We start from the raw sequence: 22,866 nt of genomic DNA on the forward strand, positions 1-22,866 counted from the left end.
TGTTGCGTGTTGGGAGGAGAGCTAAAAGCACCCTGGAGGCCAGTCCATTAGGGCGAATGTACCTCCATCAAGTGCCCACCTACCCAACTTTTTAAAACCAGGGCAGCGGGTGGCACTGCCTGTCAGCTTCCTCCCCCTTAGACTCAGCATTGCTTTTGTAGAACTGTAGAAGGGAAAGGGGCTCCACACGCCATTTGCTATGGCTCCACATACTGTTCGCCTTCCTGCTTTCTGCCCTACCAACACCAGTACAGACCAGCCCCTGCTCTGAAAGCCCCACATCAGATGATGCCGGTTACAACACATGTGCATCTCGTGAAAATGAATAAAGTATTGTTTGCTTTTTAGAACAATTATTTTTCTCCTGTAATTATTTATCTGGAGGATTTTTACCCCAGTAAAGAACCTCCCCCCCCCCTTAAAAAAGGTGGCTTACCAAGTTTAGTGATAAGCCTGCCTTCAGGCTTAAAAGACATCACACAAAAGATAAGGGGATGGGAAGGGGTGATGGGGAGAATGATCAGGCACTAGTTACGAAGTTTTTATACCAGCCAGTTGAAATGGAAAGACCATTGCGTGGACAGGCGGAGTCCCCAGATCCCGCGCGGTCCCCCCCGTCATGTGGAATAATGACTCAAGACAACGTGCTATGGGATTAAATTGGCCACAACTTTATTAAATTTCAAATGTGGGTAGACCTTGGCTCAGGCATTGGGCGTTCTCCCTCCCCAGTCCCCAGCCGGGGACCTAGGGAGCATCAGGGTTATCCAGTATGTGGGGGGGGGATGGGCCGGCTCTGGAGAGCATATGTTCAAGCAGAGATATCCGCCCCCGTTACGCCGCCGCCACAGGGGAGAGCAATGATGACCTTTCGGCGTATGGTCAAAGCCTCCCTTCAGAAACCCCTTTAACGGGGAACCCTGGTATTGCCGCCGCAAAGAGGAAGATGGACTAAAGGATTCCGCCCAAGGCCTGATACCACCAAAGTTGTGACGTTTTGCTACGGGAAAGGCGAAACCTGCCAATGCAGGGAAATTCCTTTCCGGCCCTTAAACAGCGACCTTAATGTAGCAGCGCCTGCATACCTGTGAAGAAAAGTTAACCTGCAAAACCTGTGAAGAAAAGTTAACCTGCAAAATAAGACATTAACTGAGGGTGGGTAGGGTGGGAGAAGCTCTGGAGCCAAGTGAGGATTCCCAGGTAAGATCCTCCCTCTATTGTGTGGGCAGGTAATCCCTCCCCTACCTGGCCTGGTCTCCTTGGCAACGCTTCCCCCAGGTGGGATTGGACAACTGACTGAGGTAGGCGGAGACCTCCAGGTATCCCACCTGAGGGAAGGCAAAGCCAAGCCTATGCTGTTGGAGCTGCTCCAGATCTAGGGGCTGCACGCGTCCATGCAAAGGGCGCCCCCCGTTTTAGGCGGGGAGCGGTCATTCCAGGAGAAGAGGAGACAAAAGTTGCTGGTCTTTCAGCAGGGCCTATAGCAGGGGTGCCCAAACTTTTTTCAAAGAGGGCCAGATTTGATGAAGTGAACAAGCGTAAGGGCCAACCAAAGTTGTTGAGCTCTTTTTACAATTTTACCCCAGGACATATACTGTCTTGGGGACCGGATTAAATCGACCAGTGGGCCAGATAAAGCCCCCGAAATGGACTTTCAACATGCCTGGCCTAGAGCATGGTCCTACTTCCCTTCTCTTCCTCCTCCTGTTTCAGAATAGCTTAAGATGAACACCTAAGTTAGTTGTTCTAAGTTAATGAGAAGATTCATAGAATTGTAGGGCTCGTAGCTAGGGGGTGGCGAGGAAGGCCCCCGCCAGGGGTGCAGGCAAGGGGGTGCGCAAAATAGACATATTTATGGACATATATGTCTATAAATAAAAATAGTGATTAGTGTGTGAGGAATTGAATGGGTGGAGGGGGGGTTGGAGGAGAGGTGGAAAGAAGAGCTAAGGGGCGCAATCTGGACGGTTCTGCCAGGGGTGCAAGATCACCTAGCTACAGATCTGCCCAGTGGTCATCTAGTCAAACCCTCTGCAATTCGGGAATCAGAGCTAAAGAATTCCTGACAGATGGCCATCCAGCAAACACTGCAGATATCAGAACTTACTTCCAGAAGATTATTTAAATATAGTCAAAATTATGGCTACATGTCTGCCAACAGTGACTTGGCATCCACTCCATTCACACCACATTTTTTTCCGCAGTTACAGAAGCCTAATGCAGAGTTTCTCAACCTGTCACCATTTTCAGAGTGGTATTAGTGGTATTACTTTGCTTCCTCTTGCCTTGCCTTGCCTTGCCTTGGGGGAGGTGGGAGTTAAAAGGATCTGGAAAAGATAGAGAGAAAATGCAAAGGAGAAAAATATTGGTCTACCAGACTTTTAGAAGACATCTGAAGGCAGCCCTGTTTAGGGAAGCTTTAAATGTTTAACAGACTATTGTATTTTAATATTTTGTTGGAAGCCGCCCAGAGTGGCTGGGGAAACCTAGCCAGATGGGCGGGGTAGAAATAATAAATTATTATTATTATTATTATTATTATTATTATTATTATTATTGTGTTCAGGGCCGGCCCAACATTTTGGCACCTGAGGCAAACCACAAAATGGCACTCCCCTCCCCACTAGGGAATAAGGGGTGAGTGAGGATCTATATCCAGAACAAGGGGAGGGGAAAATAAAGACCTACATCAGGATCAGCTGCTGCTGTGGATCCTGCAGCCTGAGGTGGTTACTTCAGCTTGCCTCATGGATGGGCCGGCCCTGGCTACGTTTGCTTCTTACCCATTTCTAATGCTCTGTGTTTTCTCTTTCATTAAAGGAAAGTGTGGACCTGGGGGAGATCATGTTTTCCCTTTGTTATCTGCCAACTGCAGGTCGCCTCACTTTAACAGTCATTAAATGCAGGAATCTCAAAGCGATGGACATAACTGGTTACTCAGGTGAGTGTTCCCTTGCTCAGAGCAAGGAATTTCTATATGTGATCTTGCTCCTGTGGTGATATATTTATTTCATTTATTTATTTCACAAGAGTGTAACAAAACCTCAAAGTGTGTAACAAAAAGTTGTTGTTGTTTGCCTCCATCTGTCTCAAGAGACAATGGAGTGCACCTTTTGGGATGAAGTGAAACTGCTGTAGAATCACAGTGGCTGCAGAGACCAGTAACTCATAACTGCTGCCTCCCACACTGTTTTTGCTGAATTAGCAGCACTGAAGTGACCTCCCTAGGGTGCAGCCTGGGCAGTGTGTATGGAGGTCCTGCACTGCCCAGATGACAAGACCCCCCCCTCAGCCACCCTGATGTGGTTCAAAGGAAAGCAGAGCAATACATTAGGCACCAGCTTAGCTGCAGGAGTGGCCAGAAGGAGGCATACAAGGCACCATCCAACTGTCTTAGGGACTCTTCTCTGGATTTGTTTAGGATTCACTTCTTGGTTTTTTCTTCTCCTGAAGATATCCTGCAAGGCAGCAGAGGTTTGGGATCAGAGTTTTCCCTCTCCTAGATGGGCTACTTTCCCAGGTTGACAAGCTCCATCTACCCCTCATTTCCCTCTACAGTATGTGCAATAACCACCTAGGTGACTGTTGGGTGCATTATCGGTCCTGTCTGTTCAATCTGCCAGAGCCTGTCTTCACATGCAGGGAAAGTCCCTAACTCACCAAGGATTTGAGACCTACTGGCTACCACACCTGGTTCAACCTGCCAGTCGAAGCCCTTTCCCAGGCTGTGGCTGCTGTTGTATGCTCACAGCCTCTAGGAGCCACAGGTGGAGCTGAGCACAGGGTGGGGACCAAAGGTGGGCAAACTGCCCTAGAAGGAGCATGACGTGTCCCCCATCTAACACCCCATACACCCCAGTTTACAAAAAGCATAAAACCATAAAATCATCAGTAAGCTGAAAACCAAATTCAAACATAGGTCAACGTTCTGCTGAAACAAAAATGCTTTTAGCAGGCACAGAAAAGAGTACAGTCAATAGGCAGGGAGTTCCAAGGTATGAATGGTGCCACTGTCTTGCTTTAATAATCAGACAATGAGTTTCTTTGTTATATGGATACCATTCATTTGCAAACTAGCCATCAACAAAACAGAAGTATTTCCTTCCCATCCATACACAAACAATAGTATGATGCATTGAAGATTTTGGCTGGAGCAGGTCAGAGGAAGTTCTTGAAAGCATTGTTGCTCTGGCAAGCCTGAGACTGCATCACTAGAGCTAGGTCAGAATCCAAGAACTAAGTAGAGAAAGAGGGAGCATTAGGCAGGCTTTAAAGATGGGGCTGATGGGAGTCCAAAACATGGGGAAAGCACCAGGTTGGCAGGGCTGCTCTACTGTAACCAGACCTAATGATGTGTAACTGAAATATCTTATTCTTCCCCTTTACTCCACCTCCCTCCCTATTTCTTGTTGTTTTCACAGTGTCAGATTTTAGCCAGAAAGCCCTCAGGGCAGAGCCCTGCCTTATGTACATTGGTAGCATAACAACAATTACAACAAAAAGGATAAAACAATAATTTCACACTGATTTCCATAGAATTAAGGTGTGGCTAATTTTTGCAGGATCGCACCATGTATTCCTATACCCTCCACCAGTGGCGTAGCGTGGGGGGTGCAGGGGGGGCCGGCCGCACCGGGCGCAACATCTGGGGGTTAGGGTTAGGGATAGGGTTAGGGGGTGCAAATCCAGGGTTAGGGGGCGCAAATTACTTGCCTTGCCCCGGGTGCTGACAACCCACGCTACGCCACTGCCCTCCACTACTTTCCCAGTCAGCTGTGGAGCAAACCAATAGGAGAAGTGAGCCAATGGTCAATCCAATTGATCTGATTGCAGAACTGATTGAAGCTCAGCTAACCCCAAACTGAGATTGCATCAGTTGGGTTTACTAATCACATCTTCTAATTCATAAGATTTCATGGGCTTAATCTTTCAGGTGCTACAAGACTCTTTTGTTCTGTTTTGTTTTTTGCTGTTTTGGATTAACACTGCAACTTCTCCACAAATTCTGTTCCCTGTAGATTTGCCACATGGATTATTTGGGAAATGATAGAGCTGATATAAACACACACACATATATAATTCTTTTTGAGAACTTTCATTGTGCAGATAGTTGAGTTTCTGCCATAACAACTATTTTTAATGGCCCAGATTTCCACATATCAGTGTCTTGTGTATTGCTGGCAAACATTTTAATCTACAGCAGCAACGGCAGAGACTGTTGGGGCAGACAAACATTTCTGCTCAGATGGCATTTGATGCAGGTTGAATCACTGCAAATCCATGGTTCAGAGGGAAAACAGCTCAGTAGCTCAGCAGTGATGCCCTATATAGTTACTGGAACTTCTAAATACGCAGCGATTTTCTCCAGCAGCCTACATAGAATTCGAACTATGTTGGAAACTCAGAAGCAATTTGCCGAAGTCAATCTCTGGGGCAGCTAGGGAGGTATTGCTGCCTTATTTTCCCTTCTCTTTCCCCTGTTTCCATTGACAAAAAGCTGCTAAAACCCCAGTGTGGTGTAGTGGTTAAGAGTGGTAGTCTCGTAATCTGGGGAACCGGGTTCGCGTCTCCCCTCCTCCACATGCAGCTGCTGGGTGACCTTGGGCTAGTCACACTTCTTTGAAGTCTCTCAGCCACACTCACCTCACAGAGTGTTTGTTGTGAGGGAGGGAGGGAAAGGAGAATGTTAGCCGCTCTGAGACTCCTTAAAGGGAGTGAAAGGCGGGATATCAAATCCAAACTCTTCTTCTTCTTCTTACATGAATTCATTTCTTGAAAATAGTTCACAGACATATAGCTTACCAGAAACGGTGCACAAGGAAAGAACTGGAGGGATGCTCATGCATGAAGAACATCTGTCTCATATTAAAGAATAGTAAATGGACTGGTGGACAAATTTAGCAATGAGCACAGGAAACAGGTCCAGAAGACTCTGTTGGAAAAGGAGTGATCTGTGGAAGAGCTGCATAATTACAAAATCACTACCTCCCTACAGAAAAGCAGACCCACATATACATACATGGCATGGTATTCAATTACGGTAAGTTTTACTCAAGAGCAGACCCACTGAAGTTAATGGACACCACTGTTAGATCCATCAGTTCCAATAGGTCTACTCTGAGTACAACTTACTTGAATACCACTAATGGTCTCTGGATTGACAGGTGATTTAATAATAATAATAATAATAATAATAATTTATTATTTATACCCCGCCCATCTGGCTGAGTTTCCCCAGCCACTCTGGGCGGCTCCCAATCAGTGTTAAAAACAATACAGCATTACATATTAAAAACTTCCCTGAACAGGGCTGCCTTAAGATGTCTTCTGAATGTCAGGTAATTCTTTATCTCTTTGACATCTGATGGGAGGGCGTTCCACAGGTCGGGCGCCACTACCGAGAAGGCCCTCTGCCTGGTTCCCTGTAGCCTCACTTCTCGCAATGAGGGAACCGCCAGAAGGCCCTCGGCGCTGGATCTCAGTGTCCGGGCTGAACGATGGGGGTGGAGATGCTCCTTCAGGTATACAGGACCGAGGCCGTTTAGGGCTTTAAAGGTCAGCACCAACACTTTGAATCGTGCTCGGAAACGTACTGGGAGCCAGTGCAGATCTCTCAGAACCGGTGTTATGTGGTCCCGGCGGCCACTCCCAGTCACCAGTCTAGCTGCCGCATTCTGGATTAATAGCAGTTTCCGGGTCACCTTCAAAGGTAGCCCCACGTAGAGCGCGTTGCAGTAGCCCAAGCGTGAGATAACCAGAGCATGCACCACTCTGGCGAGACAGTCCGCGGGGAGGTAGGGTCTTAGCCTGCGTACCAGGTGGAGCTGGTAGACAGCTGCCCTGGACACAGAGTTAACCTGCGCCTCCATGGACAGCTGTGAGTCCAAAATGACTCCCAGGCTGCGCACCTGGTCCTTCAGGGGCACAGTTACCCCATTCAGGACCAGGGAATCCTCCACACCTGCCCGCCTCCTGTCCCCCAAAAACAGTACTTCTGTCTTGTCAGGATTCAACCTCAATCTGTTAGCCGCCATCCAACCTCCAACAGCCTCCAGGCACTCACACAGGACCTTCACCGCCTTCACTGGTTCTGATTTAAAGGAGAGGTAGAGCTGGGTGTCATCTGCATACTGATGAACACCCAGTCCAAACCCCCTGATGATCTCTCCCAGCGGCTTCATATAGATGTTAAAAAGCATGGGGGAGAGGACGGAACCCTGAGGTACCCCACAAGTGAGGGCCCAGGGGTCTGAACACTCATCCCCCACCACCACTTTCTGAACACGACCCAGGAGGAAGGAGCGGAACCACTGTATAACAGTGCCCCCAGCTCCCAGCCCCTCTAGACGGTCCAGAAGGATGTTATGGTCGATGGTGTCAAAGGCCGCTGAGAGATCCAGCAGAACTAGGAAACAGTTCTCACCTTTGTCCCTAGCCCGCCGGAGATCATCAACCAGCGCGACCAAGGCAGTTTCAGTCCCATGGTGAGGCCTGAATCCCGATTGGAAGGGATCCAAATGGTCCGTTTCCTCCAGGCGTGCTTGGAGTTGTTCAGCAACCACCCGCTCAATCACCTTGCCCAAGAATGGAAGATTTGAGACTGGGCGATAGTTGGCCAAATTGGCCGGGTCTAAAGATGTTTTTTTAAGAAGCGGTTTAATGACCGCCTCTTTCAGCGGGTCTGGGAAGGCTCCCTCACAGAGGGAAGCATTCACCACCCCGCAAAGCCCATCGCCCAGCCCTTCCCGGCTCGCTTTTATCAGCCAGGATGGGCAAGGATCAAGAAGACAGGTGGTCGGTTTCACTCGTCCAAGCAGCCTGTCCACATCCTCGGAGGTAACAGATTGGAATTGATCCCATATAACAGGACCAGACAGAACTCTAGCACTCTCCCGCCCTGGCCCTGCTCCCACTGTGGAGTCTACTTCCTTCTGAATCTGAGCGATTTTATCTGCAAAAAAACTTTGCAAAAGCATTGCAGGAGATCTTGGGGTCCCTACCAGGCCCCGGTGGTACAGGTGGTTCCGATAAACTGCGAACCACCTGAAAAAGTCTCCTGCTGCTGTTTTCTGCAGATGCAATGGAGGCGGCGAAGAAGGCCCTCTTCGCCGTCGCCATTGCCACTTGGTAGGCTCGACGTTGAGCTCTAACCCGTGTCCGGTCTGATTCAGAATGAGTTTTCCGCCACCGGCGCTCTAGCCGTCTCAACGATTGTTTCATCACCCTCAGCTCCGGGGAGAACCACGGGGCTGTCCGGGCTCCATGCAATCGGAGAGGGCGCTTCGGAGCCAGACAGTCAATAGCCCTGGTTAACTCCGCATTCCAGCGTGCCACCAGGGAATCAGCTGAAAGGCCATCAACTTGGGATAAAGCATCCCCTACCACTCTCTGGAAGCCAATTGGATCCATTAAGTGGTGGGGGCGGACCATCCGAATCGGTCCCACCTCCCTGCGGAGGGGAAGGGTTGCGGAGAAGTCCAGTTGCACCAGGAAGTGATCTGACCATGGCACTTCTTTTGTTTCGCTTTTAGTTAATGTCAGATCACCAACATCCGTAGAGGTAAACACCAAGTCTAAGGCATGTCCGTGGCTATGAGTTGGGCCAGACTTATTCAGGGACAGCCCCATGGAGGCCATGCTTTCCACGAAGTCCCGAGCTGCCCCTTGTAAGGTCGTGTCGGCATGGATGTTAAAATCCCCCAGGACAACCAAGCTAGGTGTCTCCAGGAGCATATCCGCCACGACCTGAAGCAGCTCGGGCAGGGAATCCTTGGTGCAGCGGGGAGGTCGGTACACCAGTAGGAATCCTGTACTGCCCCTATTGCCCAACTTCCAGAACATGCACTCAGAAAACTGGGTCTTCCCAATAGGACGCCTGGTGCAGACTAATGACTTCCTAAAAATCACTGCAACCCCCCCTCCCCGCCCACATGACCTGGGTTGCTGTGCGTAAGAGAAACCTGGTGGGCAGGCAGCGGCAAGGACAGGCCCATCTGCCTCATCCAACCAGGTCTCTGTCACACATGCCAGGTCAAATCCTCCATCCACAATCAGGTCGTGGATGGCAGTGGTTTTATTCATCATTGACCTGGCATTGCACAGCAACACTTTCAGGTCATGTGGGTTTCCCTTGCTGATTACTGTATCCTTCCGGTCAGGACCAGACCTGGAGGCAGGGATAGTCCTCAAACAACGACTAAACCTGCCTCCTCGGTAATGACATGGTCTGGTCTTAGCATAACTCCTCCTGCTGCCCGTGATCACTGAGATCGGGTGTCCCAATACATCTCCCCCTGTGGAACCTGCCCCACCCAATCTATTGGCTGAGGCCCACTCCCAGGCAGCCATGACCCTCCCCCTTAAAAGGCAAAATACAAACTATATAATAATTTAACAGAATAATAATAATAATAAAACAAAACAGAACAAAACAAAACAAAACAAAACAAGGAACAATAGTGCTGACTCAGTGCTTATCCCACCCCAAGCAAAAATAAAATAATGAAATAATATAATATTATAAAAAACAACAACCACCATTTAAAGTGCTGCAAATTAAAAGCGATTAAAACATTTAAAACCATTTTGTCCATTGCTGCCGGTAGCTGCTCAGGCCTCTTATGCTGTGGCAGTGGGTGCAGGCCCCGCCCCCTAGGCCGGATGGAGTTGGCAGGAGAGGGAGCGGTCCTCCCAACACTCACGCAAGCAGCAGCAGCAGCAGCCGTGTCCCGGAGGCCTCTCTCAGGCCTCTTATGCTGTGGGTGCGAGTGCAGGCCCCGCCCTCTAGGCCGGATGGAGTTGGCAGGAGAGGGAGCGGTCCTCCCAACACTCACGCAAGCAGCAGCAGCAGCAGCCGTGTCCCGGAGGCCTCTCTCAGGCCTCTTATGCTGTGGGTGCGAGTGCAGGCCCCGCCCTCTAGGCCGGATGGAGTTGGCAGGAGAGGGAGCGGTCCTCCCAACACTCACGCAAGCAGCAGCAGGAGAGTTCAAAAAAGTTCAAAAAAAAAAATGTTTGTTCTAACCCATACTTTTCTAGTCTTCCATGTAATTCAATGTGCTCCATTGAATTTTGTAGACAAAAATTTTGTTGACAAAAAAACAACAACCCCACCCCGTAAACATTTCCCTGCTGCAAAGCATGGGAGCAATAGTTATGACATCCCTAAAACTGACAGATTAAGAAATCTGGCACACCTGAGGAAGTGTTCATCACTAGACTGTTACATGTTGGACCTGTAGCAAAGTGCTGCGGTTTGGAGTCCTCAGCTTCCAGGTTCCAGCCATCCAACCAGCTGCGTCCTTTCCACAAATATTCTATGCCTTTCCCCTCACATCCCCTCCAATGGCCACTCAGCATTCTGTGGCCACTGAGCATGCTCAGCCCCTCATTGGGCTATTTTGGTGAGCCCCTCTTCTCCCCTGCAAAATATCTGTACATTTCCCCAAGTCAATGTGGTGTAGTGGTTAAGAGCGTTGGACTCGTAATCTGGCGAACTGGGTTCGCGTCTCCGCTCCTCCACATGCAGCTGCTGGGTGACCTTGGGCTAGTCACACTTCTCTGAAGTCTCTCAGCCCCACTCACCTCACAGAGTGTTTGTTGTGGAGGAGGAAGGGAAAGGAGAATGTTAGCCGCTTTGAGACTCCTTTGGGTAGTGATAAAGCGGGATATCAAATCCAAACTCTTCTTCTTCTGTTACTGTGCATGGATAGTGCTGCTTTGTCTTGATGTGGGTCCACACTCAGAAAATGAGCTTGCTGTTAGTTTATAGGATATTAGTTTATAATATGACATAAAGGTAATGTTATGTTCTGAATCCCCTTTTTTGCACACAGTTTTCATTGTTAACTAACCATAGTTGTGTTTGAATGATCAAACATGATACTACTGAAGATGTGGAAGAAGGAGTGAGATTGTGATGGCAATCCATGATCCCATGTGCTCTTTTTGCCCAGAGGCTAGGTGCATGCAAACCCAGACAAACTCCTGCTTCCACATGTTCCATATTCCATTTGGTCATGTGAGCAGCAGGGATCCCATGGATACTGGGAGGAAGAGAAAAGGCCTTTCATCAATGCTGTCATTTTCCCTTTCTCCTGCTCTCCAGATCCTTACGTCAAGGTGTCCTTGCTCTGTGATGGAAGGAGGCTAAAGAAGAAGAAAACTACCATTAAAAGAAACACACTTAATCCTAACTACAATGAGGCAATAATCTTTGATATCCCTCCAGAGAACATGGACCAAGTCAGCCTGCTTATCTCTGTTATGGATTACGACCGGTAGGAGGGAATCTCTGTAATGCTTAAATCCCATTCGAGCCATTTCCTCGTTCTTGAGTTTCCATGGTGTGACTCACTTGATTACGTGACTGGGTTGTGCAAGAGACAAGTCATGTTATTAGAAATATCAAGCTGCACTTCTTGCTTCTCAAGTATTTCCCCTTTGGGTCAGCAGGGCATGTTCCTAGGATTTAATTGGCTCTGGAAAGAGCATGACTCTGGCTTCCTCTGAAGTTGTGAAGTCCATTGGTGATGGGGACAGGAGCATAAATCATGTTCATGCTTGAAGATTCACATGGAGATAAGTCTTGATAATGACAGCATACACTCCCTATTTACCAGGGACAGTCCTTATCCCATTTGCAGACATGTGTCTGATTTGCCTATGAGGCATGCTGTATTAAAATTCTGTTCTCATTTGTAGCTTCAGCAAGAAGGGTGGAAGAAGCAGAAGGGACGGGTTTAAATGTGTCACTATGGCAAAAGAAAGCATGTCTAAAACATGTTCCATGTGTGTTTCAGAGTCGGCCATAATGAGATTATTGGGGTTTGCCGTGTAGCAAACAATGCTGAGGGACTAGGCCGAGACCACTGGAACGAAATGCTGGCTTACCCACGGAAACCAATTGCACACTGGCACCCACTAGTAGAGGTGAAGAAATCCTTCAAGGAGGTATGTAAAGTATTTAATAACTTGAATGTATGTTTTGTAGGCCAAGATTATTTTTGGAGAAGCTTGCACTTGTACCTTGTGAATTTTGAAGAACACCTTACCCAATGATAGGCTTTGTAGCTATACTATCAAAGTAAGAGTTAAGTTTACAGATACTGTTGGTGTGGTTGTGTTGTATTCGTGCACACTTCCCTACCCATGTTTTGGCTCCAGAAACCTGCAGCAGTCCTTAAGCATTTTGGCCCGGCTTCAACTTGCACAGAACCTTGTTAATAGACCAATTTATTTTAACCAGCTCAAATGTGCAGCTTTAATCCTTTTTAATTTCAGAGCAATGCACAAAACGTGCCTTCTTCCATAGACTTTGAAGCTGGGAATAAAGCAGAGAACTGAGTAAAATGGAAGGAGTTAATGGAGCTGATCTTTGCTGAAACAGAAGTACATAAGTCATCTGCAGCCTCCAGAACTGTTCAAAATCTAATATGATATCTACAGTAACATCTGCAGAACACGATGCTCTAGTGGCCAGCTTCTAGGAGAAATACCCTACTATTATTACTTAATCACTTTTTTCAGAAAGGTGAACTCAAAGCCGCTTACAAAATGAACATTAAAAGCAAGTGTAAAGGAACCTAAAACGCACCTATACTGTGTATAAAGCAGAGCCGATTCAACCTCACCTTCTAAAAGATAAATAGAAATTAAGATCCAAAGGCAGGATGAATGAGAACAGTTTTGCTTGGTGCCTACAAACAGATAGAGATGGCACCAGGCATGCCTCTCTGGGGAGAGCATTCCACTGAGCAGGCCCTTTCTTATGGCACCACCCTCCTATCCTAATTGATTAGTACCCAATGCAGTTGTGCCGGGAGTGGTGTTGTGTGTTCAGACCATCTCTTGACCCAGTCAGCAACCTGGCCCCTGAATTCTGCACCAGCTGCCGTTTCCATACCATCTTCAAAGGCTTCCATCAACAGATTAAGCAACAAAGCAAACCAATAATTGTGCTGCCCCAAATGGAGAAAGAAGCAAAGGAAGCAGGAGGTACACCTTCAACTGACAGTATTTTGTGGGAGGGATTCAGGTGCATACCAGGAAATGTAGCTTTGCAAAATTAAAGCACCAGTGCAACAAATCTGCTTTTTAAAAAAACCCCACAAAAAGCCCACCCTGGCATTTTGTGGTTTGAAAAGTGATGAGGAAATGCACTGAAAAGTGTAACATAAAGAATTGGTTAATAGAAAGTCATATAACCACCAAGCGAGCAAATCAGAATGAATTATTATGTTTATTATAATGTTTATTTATACCCCAATTTTTTTCCTGACAGGACTCAAGGTGGTTTACATATAAAAATGAGGACTGCTAAAACGTTTTTAAAACAATCATAAAAAGCAAGCAGAAATTGTTAGAAGTAAAACTATATGCATATATTAAATATATTAAAGTAAAGACTGGATATAATCTAACCTCCATGTAAGTTTTGTGTCAGCAAACTAGGGTGAATGTTCAATAGACAGGACATCTGGGGTTGCTCAGTCAGTTGCAGGATCCATGCACAAAAAAATCCACAATTATGACTCAGTAACGTTCCTAGCTGCAATGCAAGGGAATACAGGAAGAGCAATGAAGCCTGGGTTACCATCCATCTAGGACCCAATGAAACCACAGATTGACACTGAACCCCCTATAAACTGTCTCCTTGAGACAAAACACAGGAAAATTCACGGCGCTTGGCTAACTTCACCTGTAATCAGCTAGACTACTACGATATGGGGTCATTGTGTTTGGTAGTCGTAAAGTACAGCCAGATACAGATGCAAAGAAGGATGCCAGTGTCTAGATGTCTATTTGGTTGATACACTAGCTCTGCCACTATCAATTTAATGTTAACTCTTTAAAAAAAAAAAAGATTCAGCAGAGAACACACCAATGTTCCTCCTCATCTCCCTCCCATGCTCTCTCTCTCCCCTTGTTGTTTGTTGTTCTGAAGCTGAGCAATTCCATCAGGGACAAGAAGCTGCTGTGATCCTAGAACAAGTACTTCCAAGTACATGTATGCTATGCATCCACCAATAAGTTTTGTTCCCTGTTGTTTTGTTTTGTTTTGTTTTGTTTTGGTAGGAAAGTAAACAAAGCAAACAAGAAACTGCTTGGAACATATTCTAAAGGGGAAAGGAAACCCTTAACTGAAGCAGAACAAGAACAAGAACAAGAGCAAAAACTCCCATTAAACAAGATACACAGATACCAAGTTACCTTGTTGTCCCAGAGAACCAAATATTTTCTCCAGATGAGAGTGAGTGTGTGGGGGTGGGGAGACAAACACACACACACAGAGAGAGAGAGAGAGAGAGAGAGAGAGAGTATTTTGGATCTGTTTCCACAGATTGTTTTTTGCTTTTAAGCTCAGATCTCTTTGAGCTTCTCAGTAGACTGTAAGCAACATTTCCAAAGCTTCAACCATGGTTCTCTAGTGCAACACATGCCACCCAGGTGTCCTGTGGGTTCTTTTGGATAGGAGCATGTGGTCACCAGCAGGTACTTATTTCAATAGCCACAGCGCATCTTGCTGCAAGCTTAGGCAGTGTCACAGTCCATGGTATTGTTGTGTGCAGCCAGTCTCCCAGCAGGTCCCAACGCATGAAGGTTAATGGAGACTTTTCTTTAAGATGTATGGTTTTATTTACACATATATGCAACCTGTGCACCAGATAGAAAGACTCATGCCATTAGCGCTCCCAACAAATCTTGCTTCCCCATTAGGGGTCTAGTGGGGTCCCCAAAGCCATAGCCTTGGATTCCATTCAGAGGCTAAAAATAGACAGAATGTATGAATTACAGAAATTTCTAATGTTTGCTCAGGAAAAGTTTGTTAACTGGAAGACTGAGCCCATGAAAAGCAAGTATAGACATGGCCAGGCAAAGGTAGAGAGTATGCTCTGGAACTGATAATTTGTTACAGTGAAGATCAGGGGACGTTGTTCGATAAGAGAGGTGGATAATTCATGTCATCCGATAGCCTCTGATGCTACTAAATAATTTTTATGTGATCTCTAATCCACTTTTGTAAGGATGCATTAAATCAGTAGGTTCTGCAACGCTGATAGGATTATTCAGTACAACCAAAAACAGCTCTAGAATATTACACACACACCCTTTCATGGCACCCTGCTCTGGCATCTTCTGTAAATATAATCTATGGCTGTCTGGATCTGTGTATTGTACTGCTATTAGCAAGACTCCAAGGGAAAGAGGTAGGCAGGTTTCCCCCCTACCCCCACTCAACACATTTCCAGCTCCAATATGCTTCCCCAGTTTTCAATCTCAGCACATTAAGGTTCCATGTAGTATGGCTGGATTTAGTTATTACAAAGCATATACATAAACCAGTTAATGTTCTCAAAATCTCTAAGCAGTGTGAAATATAAAAACAAACAATATCATTAAAACAAAATTATAGGCAAAAGCAAAGAAAAAGACAAGCCCATAAAAGCCTATAAAAACAGGAATTCAGGTGATTCAAGTACATAAAACTGGGTCCAGTCTTATGGTCAGGGAGGGCCAAGTCAAAGTGATCAGTTTTTAGAATATGTCTGAAGCAGCTCATGGCTGCTGCTTCACATATAGGAGAGGGAAGGATATCCCAGAATCTAAACCATGTTTTTTAAAGTGTAGTTTGGGAACCAGAACCAGGCTGCCCATGATGCAGCGAGACCACCTGGAGAGGAGCAAGAAGCATCATAGAGCCTAGTCAGGCTCAAAGCAGGATTTGACTTCATTTAAATGTGAGCTTTCGGGGGGGGGGGGGAATGTGAGCTTTCGCAGGTGTTAATAACCATCACAAGCCTCCACCTTTAGGTTCAAGTACAAAATGTACTTCTTTGATCTGCTTTTGCTAAGGCAAACTCTGGGCGTCATGCTGGGTGAGGAAGCATTCGTGAATAAATGAATAAGTGAAAGCCTCGAACCACTAAACCAAACACTGCAGAGCTTACAGATCCTTTGAGAATATGAAGAAGAATACGAACCAGATGTTACAGACGTTGGCCATTACACCCTCATGCACAATTGGTGGTTGCTCAGTTACAGCACTGATGGGCACCAATTATGAATCTCTAGAAAACAGCGTTCCCTTGAGTTCAGCATATGTCATTATTTTGTTCAGAAAACGGCAAGCTCCAATTTTGCCGAAAATAAAACTATACATGCATCTGACACGTGCGGCATTGCTAAACATCTGGCCACTTATATGAGCATGTACGAGGCAGCTGTTGCTAAATCTCACCATTATTTTCAGTAACTGGCGCAGAAAGAGAATTCTGGATTTTTGAAAGCCTAGTTTCTTTTACTCATTGGAGGTGGTTCAATCCTTGCCTAATCAAGAAGATTAGACAAATTCATGGAGAATAAAGCTAGCAGGGGTTACTAGCCATTATAACTATGTTTTTCTTCCTCTCTCAGAGGCAGCATGCTATTGAATACCAGTTGCTTGCAAGTACATTTGGGGAAAGTGCTGTTGCATTCAGGTCCTCCTTATATGCTCCTATAGACACCTGAGAGCAGGATGCTGGACTAGATGGGCTTGTTAGTCTGATCCAGCAGGGATTTTCTTATGTTCTTATGATTGGCAGGGAAAGCCCTGAGTGTCTTCCTTCTGTGGTCTTTCACCTGCCCTTTATCTGCAGAAGCTACTTTATACCACGTCAGACCCCTGGTCTATCTGTTGCGTACACCAGTGATGGGAAATCTCCAGCCCATAATCCCAATTAGCCTCCTCGGGCCTCCCCATCTGACCTGCCAGGCTATTTGTACAATCCACAACTTACCTGCCCTACACCTGATATCAGTTGATCATCACAGGAACAAAGGAAGTTGTGTTGCACCTTTGGTCCATCTAGCTCAATACTGGCAGCAGTTCTCCAAGGTTTCAGGCAGGCGCCATTCCCAACCTTACCTGGAGATACTGGGGACTGAACCTGGGACCTTTTGCATGCCAACCAGATGCTCTTCTGCTGAGCTATGGCTGTTCCCCATGCTTGCAGAGGGCAGTGAATGGTGCTTTGAAGCCCCAACAATCATCACCTGACATCATTGTGACATCAGGCGACTGAAAGCTAGATGGCCCCACACACCTGCCAAACATGATGGTGGTCTCCATGTTGAGTGGCAGCAGCTTTCCGGGTTTTCAAAGAACAATCTCTTTCAGCCCTACCTAGAGTTGCTGGGGACTGAACCTGGGACCTTTTGCATGCATGTAACACTGAGCCACAACCTTTGCCAAATTGCACTCCTTACCCAGGAGAGAAACCAAAATATAATTCCTCAAGCGATATTCGGGTTGCAACTGCTTGTACTTTCTATTTGTCGTGCATGTGGTGTTAAGCGCAGAAAATATGCATGCATCAGTAACTTGGGTGGCAGGCTACATGATCCTGCACTGGTCTCACCATCATTTTGCAGAGTAATAATAATAATAATTTATTATTTGTATCCCACCCATCTGGCTGGGTTTCCCCAGTGTAGAGCTGGTGAGAGTGCTACTGCTGGTTTATGTGGGCTGGATGTACAATGACTTCGTGTCTGACACTCTTCAAGACTGCTATTTAGGTATGCCCTTTAAATACACAAACTGAAACAGCCCCTTAGTGCTAATTTGTTTTAGCACAAACGTACCCTATAATTCATCCGCCAATGACCCTTTATCTATTTCTGCCAACAGCAAAATCCAGCACCTGGATTGAGCGCTCCCAAGGCAGTGATCCCTGTAGCAGAGTCATCCCACTCCTTTTCTCCTGTGATGCTGTCTCACTCCAAATATTCCAAGGTATCCATCAGACAAGGATCATTTTACACAAAAATATTAAACAAAGAGATAAAAACAACAACAACAGCAGCCTGTTTTTTGTTTTTGTTTTTTTTGTTTTGTTTTTGCAGACACTGATGGGGAAAGGGCTTAGCAGAGATTTCCGGAGGATGAATTTGGTTGTATCTGGTATTGCAAACTCATATTATCATCAGCTCGTTACAATAAAATAGATCTAAAATTTAATAAGGCCATTTCAGTCTTTGGGGACCGTGACATTTATTTGTTTAAAATAATACATCAGGTACTTAATGAGTGTAGGTGACACCCTAGAGGGCTTGTTCAAAAGCAATTCCATCTGTGTATTTAGAGCAATGAAACTTCTCTGGAGAATCTGTCACAGTTGGAATCAATATTTTGTCAGCGTCTCAAGCTCCCTTTAAACACAAAGAGCTTAAAATTGGTTTTTAGATGTTTTTAAAGGGCTTTATTTGTTCTATAATCTGCCAGCATCGAGGTATCAGATGTTCAGGTTCCATATTTGCAGTTTTCCCCTGTCTTGGAAAATTGATTCTGCATGGCAAGAGTTGGGGAACTTTGTCAGCCCAAGGAGACTTTCCAGGGGCCAGCTGCCAGCTGCCGGTGGGGCCAGAGACAAAAGCAAATGGCTGTAACTTAGACATTTATACACGCATCTCTCTCCATCCAGGCAAGGAAGAGGCATCATCAGAATTCAAGGACACATTCCAGCCAGGCAAAAGACCCCGAGAAGAGCGTGGAACATGATTGCCCTAGGAATGGTCATGGTTTAGGAAGAGTCCCAGGGGTGACATAGAGAGGCCCAGAGGTCCATATTTGGTCCCTAGGGCCTGAAGTTGCCCACCCTTTATCTATGGTTTGGAACCTAACCACATGGATCTATGAAGTTATCAGAATGCACTCTGGATTCATTTGTGCAGGCCTAGAGTTATTTGGGCCTTCTTTAAAGCCAGGTCTAAGGAAGATCATAAGAGACCAATGTTTCTCTTTAGTCTTGCAACTTGGTGAGAAAAATTGAATCGCTGTTTAAAAACAGACCACAATTCAAACATCCTATATCAGTGATGAATAATAGATAGAGAGGTTGATTTTGTTACTGGAGGGGGGGGGTTGGGGGGGGAGTTTAGAAATGTCCTTTGGAAATTCATGTTCCTTTATGTAGAAGTCTGCCATTAATAGAGACAGAGATACAGAACAGAGGGCTGTGATGCAAGTGCCTTTCTTTACAGTCTATTTTACATATTGTGCTTGTAGGGGAACGTATGCTTTAGGAAATATAGTGTGGGTGCAAGAACCTGGTTTTGCTGCCACATAATGTATGAAGCAAACTTTAAGCCCCAGAAAGGCAAGGAGTACTGTATCCAGTTCTGGGCACTACAGTTTAAGAAGGATATTGACAAGCTGAAACGTGTGCACCGGAGAGTGACCAAGATGATCAAAGGTCTGGAAACCAAGCCTTAGGGGGAAAGATTGAAAGAGTTATATATGTTTAGCCTGGAGAAGAGAAGACTGAGAGGTGATATATCATCATATTCAAATATCTGAAGGGTTGTCACATGGATGACAGAGCAAGCTTGTTTTCTCCTAGTCCAGAGTGTAGGACCCAAACCAATGGATTCAAGTTAGAAGAAATCGGATCCTCTTCAAGGCGGGTACGCGTTGCGCTTGGGCCCCCAGGCATCTCCCACCTCCTGGGTGTGGGCAGAGCTACGCCCTGCTCCACTCCAGTTGGTTGTTTGGCAATCACTTGGTCCCAAAAGCCAATGGCTTGGCTTGGGGGGGTGACTGCGAAACATTATTTAACCCCTGCATGATGTTTGCTGGACCTTTTTGCCTTCACACAGCGGATCACCCGCCCACCCCCACCCCCCTTTATCTGGTGTGTTGGCCTTGCTATGGACGTTGTTTTGCCTGGTAGGAATTTTTTCCATCTGGCAGACTGGCGGAGCCATTTGGTTTTCGCCTACCATGTAGCAATCATCACAACTTTGTAAGGTTTGGCGGTTAGGCATTGGATCAGCAATGTGTCAGGCGGGGAGGTACGGCCATCACCTGCCCCTCCAAGCTCAAGGGTATTCCGTTAAAGGAATCAGAGGTTGGCTTGGGTCTTGTCTAAAACCCCGCAGTATGGGCTAGGGCCATACCAGGACCCCACAGGGGCACCGGGGGTGAGCTCGAGTTGGTTCACATCAGCAGGGCTCCCTCTAGCGGTGTTTCACCCTTTTTATCAGATTCCTCACAATGCGGGTGGGAGTCTGATACAGTTTGGATGATTCCAATGCCTAAGCCAATACCACTCGCATTCTGTATTCAATAAAGTTGTGGCCTAAATTTTGCCCAGTAACTTAAACTAAAATCCCATGTCACTGTGTCTTCATTTTGGGAGGGGGGCATTGGGGGTCTCAAAACACAAAGGAGATTCTGACTCAACATTAGGAAGAACCTTCTGGTGGTAAGAGTTGTTCAACAGTGGAACAGACTCCATCAGAAGGTGATGGACTCTCCTTCATTGGAGGTTGTTAAGCAGAGGTTTGATGGCCATCTGTCAGGGATTCTTTAGCTGTCATTCCTGCATTGCGGGGATTAAACTAGATGACCCCTGGACTCCCTTCTAACTCTACAGTTCTAGAATTCTTTCATGGGTTTGCATGAAATGTGGGAGAACAGTGCTGTTAATGCATTCAAACACAGGGCTTCGGATAGTATACCAAATACATCTTTGAAGTACCTAGTTCTACATCAAGAACAAGCCGTGTGTTCATAGAACAAGCTTGACACTTGCCTGAATGCTAACACAACACCAGAGGTCAGAAGGCAAGAATTTAGAACTGAGAGTAGCATGCTTAAAATTGCACTTCATAGCCTGAAGACACGTTGCCAATAATTTATAATCTAAAGTGCCTAAAAATGTGCTTATCCTGCACGCTTGACTGTGGCTGGCTGTACTTACTTTTCATGATGCGTTTGGTGATCAAAGGCTTGACAGCAGAGTGCTGGTTTACAAAACAAACAAAAATTGCATTAGCAATCATGATTAATATGAGGAAGACATAATAGTATCTAAGCAATCTATGCTATGGCAGGGTGCGGTGACTTGTGGCCATTGGAAGTGGTAGGGTGGAACACGGGGAGGTCAACAGTAGGTGGAGCCAGAGTCAATCACAGGCAGAGTTTTACTCTTTGTAAGAAAGAAGGCAGGCAGGTGGGGTCTGGCTGAGGGCAAATTGAGGTTGGTGGGGCATTTCCCCATTCACCCTCATAGGCCAGCCTTCACTGATGTCAGGGCTGTTATTTTATATTTTTTTCTCATATTATTTAAATAAATGACATGATGAGGGCAATCCTTCTAATCTACACCTGAAAGCGCATTGTACTTTTAAAAATTAAATGCAATTAAAACTATTTTAAAAACTAGCACCTGCGTAGTGAATGTCCTTATCATTATTACTATTGTTACATCCAGCATTCCCTTGAAGGAGCTTAGCAAGGTGAACACGGGTCTCCCTGTCCCCATTTGACCCTCACTAAAACCCTGTGAGGTAGGTTAGGTTAAGTTACAGTGACTGGCCCAAAGTCACCCAGTACACTTCCTGACTGAGTAGGGATTCGAATCCTGGTCTTCTAGGCCACAGTCCAGCACTCTGCCACTATACCACATTTCAAGGCAAAGGCCTCCTAAAGCAGCTTATAAACACAAACTTAAAAAAAAAAAAACAGGCCAATACTGTAAGTGTTCTACAAACACTATCTCAGTAGTTCCTACGATAACCCTTTGTGGTAGGCCAGCATTATTTATTATCCCCATATCATAGGTCAGAAGAGATGATTACTGAGGCTCAGAGATGGTGACTTGCCTATGGTCATCCAGCGAGTTCATGGCTCTGCTGAGATTTGAACCAAAAAGACCACAGCACGTAGTTTATGGTTTTAACTGCCACACTACAATTAACCCATATGCTGGCTTTGGGAATGTTAGAAAGATGTCTGGACCTGTGGGATTATCTAACCCAGCCTTTCCCTGGTAGGGGCACTGCCCAGGGAGAGCCTCAAGAGCTGAAGAGAGAGACCTGGAGGGCTACTTTTGGCCCCCTGGCCTGAGGTATCCTACCCTGCCTTAAATCATGCCCCTTCAAATTCTTCACAAAACCATCTTCTATTGCTATTCATCCTCAGTTTCTGACACCCAGAGCTATTTATTTAATGTCAGTATTTCATATTACTGATTGATAACTGGCAGGTATGCAATTGTATTTAGCATTTGGTATGTGATATGCAATGTTAATGGCTTTTCATGTTTGACAATGAATAGTGGAAGAAAATGGTAACATAATGAATTTAAAACATTTGTTGGAACTCTGTCAATATTTGAGATTGGTATTTGGCATTTAACATCTGACAGACTTTCTTCTTCTAGGCTCAATTTACGTTACTTTTCCACTTATGAGGTGAACATCCAGAGTAAAAAATTCATTTTGGCATATTTTGAAACTGTTTACAATTACTTTTTATCCATTTCTGCCTTTGACTTGAATCCTTCCCAATGCACCAACCCCCCTTTGAATTGCAGTGTTCAAAAAATGAATAGGTTATGTTATTATTCTTGATTTCTTTCTATTGGCCTCCTTTTGTCCTTTGTTCTTCTAATACTAACTTAAACTGGAATCTGAGACCCACTTACCTAGATGGTAGAAATAGGAATTAGGGAAGAATTCAATTCAGTTTGCTGAATTGAATCAAATTGAAAGCTGAATTGATCAAATCTGCACTTTCTGAAACAATGTAAGAACCAAAACATAGACATCCTTTGAAATTTACACTTATCTGAATTTTGCAGTGCTTACAGTGTTTACAAATATGCATTATATTAGGTCACAGTGAGCCTAATGATGAATATATTAGTGAAAATAACATACAAAGCTGCATTATATTAGGACAAATTGCTTGGAAAAAAAGGATACGTTAGCCAAAGCTGCATACAAAAATATGTTTATTAGGAGAAATTTGCATTAAAGGGTTGAATAATTTTCAGGAGGGTTTTTGAAAAGAATTTTCTGCAAATCGCTGTAGAAATG

General features: G+C 45.5%; 1 protein-coding gene across 4 annotated transcripts in view; it reads left to right on the forward strand.

Annotated features, from left to right (window-relative positions):
- Positions 1 to 22,866, forward strand: part of SYT6 (synaptotagmin 6) — a 147,577-nt gene that overhangs the window by 120,062 nt on the left and 4,649 nt on the right. For 3 of the 4 annotated variants that reach the window (XM_079979412.1, XM_079979414.1, XM_079979415.1), the window contains exons 4-7: positions 2,821 to 2,941; positions 11,105 to 11,276; positions 11,799 to 11,949; positions 17,672 to 17,776. In XM_079979412.1, coding sequence (XP_079835538.1) covers positions 2,821 to 2,941; positions 11,105 to 11,276; positions 11,799 to 11,949; positions 17,672 to 17,776 — 549 coding nt within the window. The remainder of the gene's footprint in view (positions 1 to 2,820; positions 2,942 to 11,104; positions 11,277 to 11,798; positions 11,950 to 17,671; positions 17,777 to 22,866) is intronic. The other variant, XM_079979413.1, reaches the window with a different exon arrangement.

Source organism: Podarcis cretensis (genome assembly GCF_951804945.1).
Source record: "Podarcis cretensis genome assembly, chromosome: 6".
In the NCBI taxonomy this organism is placed as follows: domain Eukaryota; kingdom Metazoa; phylum Chordata; class Lepidosauria; order Squamata; family Lacertidae; genus Podarcis; species Podarcis cretensis.